The 11,396-nt window shown below is 41.7% G+C and overlaps 3 protein-coding genes across 4 annotated transcripts; 2 read left to right on the top strand and 1 right to left on the bottom strand.

Annotated features, from left to right (window-relative positions):
• Window position 1: 1 nt before the first annotated feature.
• On the bottom strand, window positions 2-3,338 carry LOC109465338 (membrane-associated tyrosine- and threonine-specific cdc2-inhibitory kinase-like; the record flags this gene model as incomplete). The annotated part of the gene is made up of 5 exons (XM_019762587.1): window positions 2,363-3,338; window positions 1,510-1,684; window positions 935-1,124; window positions 402-567; window positions 2-239 (listed from the first exon to the last, which is right to left on the bottom strand). Coding segments are annotated over exons 1-5 (1,587 nt in total), but the record flags the coding sequence as incomplete, so codon positions are not given.
• LOC109466756 lies at window positions 2,526-10,458 on the top strand. Of its 2 annotated transcripts, none has more exons than XM_019764557.1 (6): window positions 2,526-2,618; window positions 7,276-7,474; window positions 7,955-8,105; window positions 8,376-8,521; window positions 8,877-9,056; window positions 9,372-9,565. In XM_019764557.1, the coding sequence occupies exons 2-6, from the start codon at window positions 7,282-7,284 to the stop codon at window positions 9,551-9,553; spliced, it is 852 nt and encodes a 283-aa protein (XP_019620116.1). In that variant the 5' UTR covers window positions 2,526-2,618; window positions 7,276-7,281; the 3' UTR covers window positions 9,554-9,565. The 2 variants fall into 2 exon arrangements, with proteins under 2 accessions (XP_019620116.1, XP_019620127.1); XM_019764568.1 differs by lacking the exon at window positions 2,526-2,618 and adding an exon at window positions 6,629-6,732 and having other exon boundaries at window positions 9,372-10,458.
• LOC109466755 (mitochondrial ubiquitin ligase activator of nfkb 1-A-like) lies at window positions 3,560-6,073 on the top strand. Its single transcript, XM_019764541.1, has 3 exons — window positions 3,560-3,858; window positions 4,155-4,351; window positions 4,776-6,073. The coding sequence occupies exons 1-3, from the start codon at window positions 3,727-3,729 to the stop codon at window positions 5,482-5,484; spliced, it is 1,038 nt and encodes a 345-aa protein (XP_019620100.1). The 5' UTR covers window positions 3,560-3,726; the 3' UTR covers window positions 5,485-6,073.
• Window positions 10,459-11,396: the final 938 nt, after the last annotated feature.

Genomic DNA, 11,396 nt, shown 5'->3' with positions numbered 1-11,396 from the left:
TCATCAGGTTCTTGGGCCCGATCCCTGAGCGGATCATGACGGAGCCATCCTCGCCGTAGCTGCTGCCACTGTCGGAGTGGCTGGTGGGTGTGTAGGGGTGGCTGGTCACCAGGCTCAGGTTGGGGCTCAAATGGGCCTGGGTGTGGTTGCCATGGAGAGGGGAGGAGCTCCTCGGCATCGGGCTGGAGTGACGCAGGATGGGCGTGGCAGGGCGAGCATCAGGGGTGAACCTCACTTCACTAGAAATGGAAACATTATATCGTACTCGTAAATACATTGTACATTCTCAAGCATTTTGAAAATATACCCGCAGTTGCTATCTGTTTTCCTGATGTATCTCACTACCAAGATGTCTAACCTTCATCAATGTATCATGGAGGATAATCATGTTGGTAATGTACCTGGGACAGGTGATGAATTGTCTGGGTCGTTCAAGCTCCTCATCTGTGGACAGGCTGAGGTTGGCCACACCAGATTCAGCAGAGTCCTTGCTGTGACCTTCACTCTCAAAGGCATCATCTTCAGAGTAGCTGTAGTCCCAGTCAGAGGGATGACGACACCTTTGTGCTGATGCAAGAACAGAACATTTCAAAGTAAAGCATGTGCTAGTCAAGGAAACTTCTGTACTCCTTACCTACATGTACAACTCAAACTTGTTACCAAGCAGCTAGCCAAATACTATTTGTTTTGTTGGAAACTTAGTTGTAGTCTTGTAGAGCATTTCTTCACTGTCCTGATTTTGAAACATTCTTTTTCACCGAGTGCTGTCCTTTGGAAAGTAAAAAGAAAGGTCTGTTCATAAAAAAAATATGATATTTTGATACAGGGATTAACAGAAAAATGAATGTTGTGTTTGAGTCAACATACTTTTCTATGAGTACTATGGACTTCCAACTTTTTGTCTAACAGAAGAGCTACTGTAAGCCATACTTACGTTGCTTCTCCTGTGGCTGCCCCTTGATTGCCTTGACAGGGAGCAGGATGGTGCAGTACATGGTGTGGAACAGGCTGGACATGAAGCCGTACACAGATAACACAGCACCCTGCACAAACCGCACGGCCTGCTGACGTCTCCTTCTCCACAACACTTTACTGACCTCTGGCCTGGCCAGGATGTCAGCAACCTGAAAGACAAAGCAGGTGCTTATTTTACACTTGAAATGTTTGTTAATAGACACATAATAAATGTCTCAAGTGCTGTTGGTGGAAGGATAACTTTGTGGGGGTGTATGGTAGAAAAGGTGAGAGATTTAGCTTGTTTTAAAGTCCTCACAGATACATGCCAAGCATATGAGACACTAGCCTGGGTGCCATCCTCTGTAGTTACCGCCAACTCCCTACTGTACGGTAGCCAGCAACAGTATCTACGGAGCTGCCAGTAACTACGGATGATGGCACCTAGGCTAATGTGACACAATTTTGAGACTGTTCTGATTTGACATTTGTTTATTGTATGTTACTCTAATCGTTCTACAACTAGTAATGTGTATAGCTAGACTAGCTACTCACTGAAGGTCTCTGGAAATAGTCTGGGTGCATCATGAGCTGGATGAGGCTCCTGAGCTCGTGGGACAACCCTGCAGTGAAGGCTGCTGGGATCATGCCCTGTCTGAGCTGCTGCCATCCCACACCGTTACGGGGTAACTCCAGGTCACAGGCCACCTCCAGAATAGTCACCCCCAGGCTGAGGATAAGAAAGAAAGATAATATTACTTCCTTATCAATTGTACTAGAATAGTCTGGAAATATTTACTGTCAGTGTCATACTAACCTGAATGTTGTGACAAGAAAATATATGAACATAAGACATGGGTACTTCATTAGGTAAGGGATGTATTATTTGGCCCTTTGTCTTTGTTATCCAATTGTGTCCTAATTGTACCAAGTCTGGGTGCTGAAAACTTTCCTTAGCACCATGGCACCACATTGATGGGTAGATAATAGGCTAGTAAGTGGTGATTTTTCTCTAAAACATGATTTAACGAGGCTGTTATTGTTCTGTGATTGCTGCCCTGACTTACACAGAGGTGATAATTGTTGAATGGGTGGGCCTGATTTGTCAATGGATCATTGTACATTCTGCTTCACTTACTGAATACAATGGCTGTCTGGATGGTTGTTTTGTTGTGTCTTTGTCACTATTGTCCATGATACACATGGAACTAGAGTCTATTTTAAGAATGGAAATTTCCTTTGTTTTCTCTGCATGCTGCAGTCCCCATAATCAAAATTACCAAAAATGTATCTCATATATGATTTATCATATAAAACAACTTTTAGGTAATAGAAAGAATTGAGGCAGGCAATTAAGTGTTTATGTATGTGACATTGCACCAAATCATAAAAATTCATGAAGACTAACCTGAAGACGTCAGCATGTGGTCCAAAATGTCCCTCCAGCAACTCAGGTGCGATGTACTTCGGGTCGCCTTCCTGTGCATCAGAAACGTCTTCCTTGTCCATCTCAACAACAAGTCCAAAGTCCCCAATCTTACACACACCGTCATTGGACACAAAGATGTTGTCCGGTTTGATATCGAGATGAATGAGCCTATGGTCGTGCAGGTGTTTCAGTCCTGATAGCAAATCCACCAGGAAGTTCCAGACTGTTTCTTCCGGTATGTCATGTCGCCCTTCCAGGTACTGCTCTAGGCTACACTGACACAGTTCTGTCTGGATGTAGAGGTGTTGCCTTTCCTCCCAGGCTTTGAAGAACTGCACACAGTTAGGATGCCTTCGGAGTTTCTCCAGCCTGTAGGCTTCTCCTATCTTCCTCTTGCGGTCGTACTCACCTCGAAATCTCTCTCTGGACCGCTTGACGGCGTATAGCTTCCCGTCTTCTTTGCTCTTCACTTTGAAGACTTCGCCGAAGGACCCCTCCCCAAGTTTGTCAACAATTTCAAAACACTGGTCGAAGAAAAGTTCCTTACTGCCTGCGTCGTAGTGGGGACTTGAAATCAAGCTATCGGGACCTCTAAAAGACACACTCTGGGGTCTTTGGAAAGCTAACTTATTGTTGACAAAAACTCGACTGACCGGGGGAACGCTCTTGGCCGGCGGGCGCGGAGGTTGGGAGTCCCGAGGAGTGTGGCCGTTCGCAAGCCGGTACTTCTTCTGGGAGAACGGGCCCTCCTCGGCGAAAAAGTGCGGCACGGGTCGCGGTGTTCCTGGGTTAGCCATTGTCAAATATTCCCATCCTTCCTATAAACCTTTAAAATGTGACTAAAATGACTAAACATGACGAAATGTCGCAAATTCAGACGACACGAAAGTACTTCCGCGCCATCTTGGATGAGGTAATCCTCTATCGTCGAAAAGCGCGCCAACCAACTCTCATGGGAATTCTAAATCTCGCGAGAACAAACATTTGTGGTTCACTGTATGAAAAATACAAGGGCCTAACTTTATTATAACAAATGCGGTAACGGAGAGTACACCATTGCCTTTCCTTAGAACCAGTGATTATCAAAATTTGATAGATAAATGGTCTTGCTTTAGTTACTGCCTGAATGATATTTTCATCAGTTTGCAATATATTTCAGGCAAAAAAATATTTTGAAGGCAGCGGCCTCGGTCATCCAAAGGCCCCAACTTGTTGCTGACACAAAGGTGAAAGTATGTGGAAGTGAAACTGTGTTACGTGGATTTCTGAGCGTCAAATTGACGTAAAATGCCGTTCTAGGACCAGCGAAAGCTATCCAGGTTTTGTACGGACGTTGAAGAAGGATGGAGCACCTGAGCACGCTGTGGAGTGCCGTGGACAAGCCCGACCTTGTGTGGTTAGGGGTGGGCACAGCCTGCACTTCCCTTTTTGCCTATCTATGGAGAAGGGGCAAGAAAACCAGGGACACCATAAAGGTGACTTAAAAACACTCCACATAGATTTTCCCTTGGTGATTTAGACACGATAACATTCTGACTCTGACCCTTTTAAGTTGGATTATGGTTTTCCTAAATTGAATAAAGATCATGATAATTAAAAATATCATATTTGCATGATATGCTCACCTGAGTTGAAGTTAAAGAAGACCACCAGTCACCATCTCCTCTTTTATGAACCAATAATCCTGTGGCACTGTGATGGGTAGCTCATATGCATCTTAACATAACAAACAACTGCTTGAGGATAAAGTTTGCCCTATCTTTTCCATCAGGATGCCATGTTCATCGATGCAAACATCCGTGACGTGGTGGCCGGCACACCTAACCAGACCATCCCCTACGCAGTGATAGAAGGTGTAATAGTGCCTGTGGGGAAACCTCTGCAGAGTCAGCTGGGTGTGGAGGGGGTGATACAGGAGCTACTGATGGAAGAACACAGGAGGGTCTGGAACAAAGTCTCCAGGATATGGTAAAAACACAAAATTCCTAGATAGTTCCCTAGGTGAAGATGTGCACTCCAAAACTGTTAACAACAATCATTTTGTTTACCTTCGCAGAAGGAAAGCATATTGTTTTTGTTCTGTTTCTTCTTCTTCCTCTTCTTCTCCAAACAAAGAAGGTCAATGACCAGGACCAGATGTCTGTCACCATGGTAACTGGTGTTGGGTTTCATAATGATGCAAATACCATGCAGAACTGAGTTCAAGTAGGGCTGCATTGTCACCATATACAAATGTATATGAGTGTGTTTGTATAAGAATAAACAAAGCAGTAGTTATAGCTGGGCCATGTGAAGGTACCGGTAAACATGATATGTTTGCATTGCAAATGTTAACTTTTTAGTTTCATAACCTTTTGCAAACTTTTATCTTTTATTTTTGTGTACCACTCAGGTATGACACATCCAGGACTATAAGGAGGGTAACCAATCGTATCCCCTTCTCCCTGGCTTGCAAAGGGGGGAAAGTGAGAGTCCTGGAGCCCACACAGGCAGCCATGTTGTCTCTGGACGTCATCTACGACAAGTTTGAACCTGAGGATGCCACCATGGGGAAGAGGGTAGTCGATTGGATGAGTGGCGAGGCTGTTAAAGGCTACCAGGAGACAGAGAAGATGCTGAAGGTCGGCACACAGCTGTTTGGTTACGGTGAGCTGGCCCTTGAGGAAGGGCAGGTTGTGCTGAGGAACCCTAGCAACAACGCCACATACTTCATCACCAATCTGGCACCTTCAGAACTGGCCAAGCAGTACCAGACCAAAGTGACCATGCTGAAGGCCTTCACCATCCTGTTTGGGGTGGGGACACTGATCGCCCTGTGTGCCTTTGCAGCGAAGTGGTACAGGAGGTACAGAGAGAACCAGGAGTTCTTTGCACAGACGGAGCAGGTCAGAGCAGCGCGGAGACGGCAGGACGGCGAACCGCCGGAGGATGTAGACGAGGAGCACGCCTGTGTTGTGTGTCAGACCAACGCGCGCGAGGTGATCATCCTGGACTGCGGACACATCTGCTGCTGCGCCGACTGCGCAGACTTGCTGCAGCCCAGGAAGTGCCCCATATGCCGGCGTGTCATTGCACGTATTCTGCCCGTCTATAATCCTTAGAAATACATTTATCATCAGAAATTTGAGTCTTTTACTGTACAACTTTTTTATTATAAAGATCAAAGATTCTAGTTTGTAAAATTAAAAATTTAAAGGCCTTGGAAAGTGACTTTAGTATTGGAACAAACTTGAAATGACCTGTAAGTAATATCAGGAATTCTGCTGCTAGTGTCTTAGCTTTAACATAGTCATGATAATTGCCCTGTGTAAGGAATTAGAGTCTATGTATAATGTTCCACACTAGACATGTGTACTGAAATATGGCACTTTAAATCCTTTATTGCTTACTACACTGTATTTAATATAACCAGCCATTTGCACATCATGTTCAGTATAGTACTATTCTTTGCCAAAATATGGTTGATGATACTTGATTTGCTAAAATATGGTTATTCAGCTATGTAATGATAAATGAATTGAAATTACATGTACTATTGCTATAATTCATGTTTACAAGCAAACATTATGTTTAACTTGGTACAATCATGCATGGTGTTGTTTTGGGGTTTCTCTATACTTACAACATATCCCATAATGAATACATGATGTAGAAAATTATTACACTGTCTGAATTAAAGAAATTAATTCATATTTTTGTGCTGTCTTCTCATATTATATAAAAATCCACAGAACTACACATAATAAGTCAAGCAAGTTTATCAATTTTTCATCAGACACAGGACAACATGCAGGACATGGATGTGTGTTCCTTTACGGAGAGGATGTAGGATTCGGGAGGTATAATGGTACATGTATAACAACTTTTATGTGAACACCAAGGAAGTGGGACCCAGAAAATTTCATTGCAGTCCTTCGAGTGAGTTATAGGTAACCTTAAACATACTAGTAGTTTCAAGGTAGTAAATAACCATGGCTGAGGACATTTTGGGTCTTGATTACCTTATCGTTACATGATCACCCCCCCCCAAAAAAAACACACACACACACACACAAAAAGATATAGTCCAGATGCCCATCCCTCTTATTAGAATGCATGAATTTTTGTTCTAGAGTACCAATTTTTCACATTTTAATAAATTCTATTGCAACACTATGGCTCAACGTACATGTACTTCAGCATCAACTTTACACACCCCTTAGAATAAAATGGTATATCCCAAATACCAGCTGAGGGGTCAAAGGTGAGTATTTCGTCAGCGTCTCGAATCTGGAGCCGGTGCCGGTGAAGGTGTTTCATCAGATTGACTTCCTGTAAACCTTTATTTTCCGCAATTTCTGCTCTGTCAGGTAGGAACATATTGTTAGCTATTGCGAGGACAGTGCTATTGGCCAAAATAAGATTCCCGTATTGGGTGAAAGGGTCTGTAATAGGGTGTTGAAAGATAATTTGGTAATGACCTGGAAAAAAAGGTGACGTTCCAGCACTTTCGGCCTGGCATCAAGTTCCTATCAATCACAGTCCAATTTCCCAAATTTACGCTTGTGGATGTTAAGGGTGTATACATGTTCATACGGGCATGGCAATGATAGAGACTGCAGTATAAATTTCAGATGGAAGCCTCCTTGAATTCGTTTAAAAGTTAATGTCATGGCGACAGGTGCCTATCCAACTATTCATAGAGGAAGTAATTATGATGTCTACATGTCATGATTTGTATTTCGTAATTGACCAGTCAGATTTTACAAGCAGATGATCGAATCATTGACATTAACCAATGAGTAAGTATTAAAATCATAATATGCCTGCATTCAGCATAAAATTTCGGACTGACATTGAACATTGCGAAGGCATGATTATGCTAACTCATGTCATCACTATTCATGGTTCAGTCAGCCATGTCGAGCCATCCGCCCAAGCTGCGTTTCATCACGTACCTGTGTCCCAGCATCCCTGTGGAGTACTTTGAGACCATCATCTACTACCTGGGAGACAGGCTGGGATGTGACGTGTCTCTTCTGTACGAGTCACGCTTCTCCGGACCTCCCACTGACTCTCCTGACCCCTTCAGCCTCAGTGAAGTGGACATAGGTGACCGTTACATTTTCCTAGACTTTATAACACTTTTAATCACAATGTGTGCAGATGCGTTAATCTGTATCATGTAACCATTACAACTACCCTTTGGAATAACACACCAGCTTTTGCATGAGGCATGCGGTAGCTGGCTATGTGAACATCGACCAGTCTGTCACACCTAACCTTCACATATCTTCTCCAAGCATATCTTCTCGTTTAAAGCTTTCTAGTGAGGATGCCTCATTGACACTGACACAATACATGGAAATAACAAGGTCCACATGACAACTCTGTGTAGAATTTTTTTCAGCCACATATTGTTGAATTGCCTATTTATTAGAGACCTGTCAAATTTTGATGCATGTAAGATTTCAATCAATGACTCACACCCAACCAGCATAACTGTGAAGAAGTAGCAATCTTCTAATTCCTGTGTGCATTATTCAAACAAATCCTTTGTTTTCTTGAATTAACCAGTCTAGGCTTTTTCAGGCTTTATGTGCAGTTCACCCTTCCTAAAGCTGCTGGAGAGCAAGCCTAATGTGTGTGAGCTCCTCCCTGCTGGTCCTCTTGCCGTGCACCCTAAGAACAGTGGGAACAGACCTGTCTATTTCACTGATGTCATTGTTCACAAAGACAATGTGTGAGTGTAACATTCAGTTATATCATAATGACTTATAGTCTTTTACACTTTAAGATGCATAAGAAAATTCCATACATACTAGTTTGATCATCCAGGTGTCTGACTAGTTTATCCATGATAACTAAAGATTTGTACTTGTAACAGCTATTTCCTATTTACAACTTCCAAACTAATATAATGCTGATTGAGAAGAAATGAAAAATTCCTTTGAGCTGTATGTACTGTACATGTGTAGTTTGTTTCATACCTAAAAGCGATTTCTTATTGCAGTCAAAAGTACCCAGAATTTAAGAACCTTCGCGGAGCGCGCTGGGCGTACAATGAACCCACGTCCCTGTCCGGCTGTCTGTCTACGCTGAGTATGCTGAAGAAGATGGGAGAAAACGCCAACTTTTTCGGCCACTCAGTGCAGTCAGGTAGGAGAACAATTTCTCGTTTCCCAGTAACTGTTGTAGACTATTGCAACAGTCAGGATGTACCAAAGTTTCAGATATACCGGTGGTATTAAAGCATTGTCATGGAGTTACATAGTGCAATGCTATCCAATGAGCATCTTAATCTTATTGAGATCTTGAACGTTGACTGTCACAGTTTAGGACAAACTTATGTTCCAACTTCCAAGTCTAATTGTTTATGCAGCTCAGTAGAAGTATTTCACTTCAAATCATCATTGAAAGCAAGACAGTATCATCTGACATTGGCCTTGTAAGGACTTGAAATTAGAATTTTTCTCTATTTTGTCAGTTTAACCCCATGTTTTTGACATCCCAGGGAGCCATTTGAAGTCCTTGCAGATGGTGTTGAACCACACTGTGGATGGAGCGGCTGTAGACTCCTTCTCACTCATGATGCAGAAAGCTCAGAATCTGGATCTGGAGAAAAACATCCATGTCATCGAGTCCTGGGGACCATACCCTATACAGCCTCTGGTCTTCAGAGCAGGCTTAGATGGTAGGTACCAGTAACTGTTTTTTGTTGTTTAGACTCTAGACCTTTCTTTTTTGTGTGTGTGCTCAGTGTCAAATGTTTCCTGTGAAAGGTCACATGCAGCTTATTTTACAGGTACATTTGTACTGTTAATGTATATACCCTGGATACAACGGATAATAACAACTATGTTAACTTGGAACTGTGTAAAAAATGAAGAAAGCATCAGATACATTTCTTGTCAAGAGTACTGGCACTCAGAGTTTTACATTCAATTAGTTTTCTCAACGTTTTTTAGTTGCACTTACTGTATTATCAGCATTTTTTGTTCTTCCACAGTTAAGCTGAAACGGAAGGTAACCCAGGCCTTGCTAGAAGCACATGCTGATCCTCAGATGAGAGAAAAGCTGGGACAGTTTGGCATCTCCAAGTTTGTACCTGTCAACATGTCACTGTTTGACAGGGAAACTCAGCTGCAGGAGGATGTGAAAGGGTTAACGGACAGGCCGGCATATTACTAAGTGTAGACTGGAGCTCTCGGCCTGGAGTTAATGACCCGCTCCCCAACTTTGGGGCGGGTGGCCACCAGGAGCGTGATTTAGTCAGACTAACTACTGGTGCAGGTCACATTGAAGAGTTTATGACAAATCTGTCTGTAGAACTTGTGTGTTGGTTTTGGGGCCACTGAAACTCCAAGGATTTATTATATTATTCTGTGGCCTTCCAAGTGAAAAACATTACTCTTGACTGCTTACAGAGAGTGAAACTTATATATGTTTGTGTAAAGTGAAGGAGAGTTGAAAAATAAACATTGTTTTTGAGTACTAGTATGTTCCATTTCACATAATACATTCATACTATTTTTGGTCTGCCGAATTTACAGGCTCTGTGCAATTTATTGTTTACAAAACTTTAATTATATCCAAAGTACTCAATATCATTGTACTCAAAAGTACTTGATTTGGCTGTATAGTACTTTGCATTGCTGCACCATAGTTTTGCTGAATTCAGACCTCAGAGCCTGATGTTCTTCCTGCAAAGCCTTTTGAATGGTAGACATTTCCTGTCAGACCATCCTAAGCACTTGCAGACACAGGGATGCATCAGTGTAGGTCAAATCAGAGGTGGGCAATTGCAATTGTGCATAGAACTTGAATTTCTCTGATAGTTCAATTTCAGAAATACTAGTAATTGTAATTGGATAATTTTTTCTGTTGTCTGAAAACTATCAGAGCAACTTTTATTGTTGCAGCTGTGTGCTGGTTTTAAGAACATGGGTAAGAAGGCATCATCCTGAATGAGATTGAGTCGATTTTTGGCATGTTTATCTACCATATATGGAGAAGGATGATTTGTATGCAAGTATTGTCAGAGATTGACATATGTTTTCAGAATGCAGTCAGTCAAAAATAAATGGGATTAGTTCGGCAATATATTCAGTTTCTGAGTTTTCACTTAATAATGTAATGTTACACCAAGGACATTATGTCCTTCATTACACCATGCAATGTGTAACATACATGTACGTGGTAGACCATTCACATAAAATTCTACAATTTCATTTTTACAATACCTGGTAGGTGAATATTGTCATCTGTGTACCTACCTCTAATATTTATATACATTAGATGATTGGATGTCAATAGAAGAAGTCTTGATTTCCGTATTATTTCCCATAATTGCTCTATCATTCTCTATTTGAAGTGAATTTTATTTTCAAAGTAGATCTGTGTCTGATAAACTTAGCAGCAGACTAACAAGCCTGTACAACAGGTATTGAGACAAGATACATGTTGTATTATTGATGATAATTTAATCAAAATCAGTGCTTGATACAAAGGAATCATCACCAATAGTTACACAAGTTGTCAGTCATCTACATGTAACAGTACTGTGGACCATTTGTGACATGACTATCCCACAAAAGTTATTTGAGCTGAAATGTTGTTATTGAACATTGCTTGTACAAATAATTGTACTTGGAAACTTAACTACGCTCCCTGTTCTTTTAATTATACTGGTATTGGACTCGTAAGAGCTCTGAAGTTGAATTTAATATTAAGCCTGGAAAATTCAATTTCTTGTTTCTTGAATTTTTCCAGGAAATAAAGGAGTGGGCAAGCTTAAGCACATCGGAATAAACAACAAACAGACATCCTGAGCTACAAAGTCAACTGACCAGGTAAGGTAGCATTTCAAACTATCAAAGTCAATCTTTTAATGCATAAGTAAGTAGAAAACTTAACTTCCTACAACTGTTGGTCTAATATTAGCTTTTTTGGGCTGGTGCAATATGCAAATTATGATGAATTTCACATGAATTTTTTTTTCAACCAGAAAAGAAAGTGAGCAAGCAGAGAGCCA

The sequence above is a fragment of the Branchiostoma belcheri genome, unplaced genomic scaffold, assembly GCF_001625305.1.
Source record: "Branchiostoma belcheri isolate BF01 breed outbred unplaced genomic scaffold, Haploidv18h27 scaffold1, whole genome shotgun sequence".
Lineage (NCBI taxonomy): Eukaryota > Metazoa > Chordata > Leptocardii > Amphioxiformes > Branchiostomatidae > Branchiostoma > Branchiostoma belcheri.
This window is presented reverse-complemented; position numbering and strand designations above follow the sequence as displayed.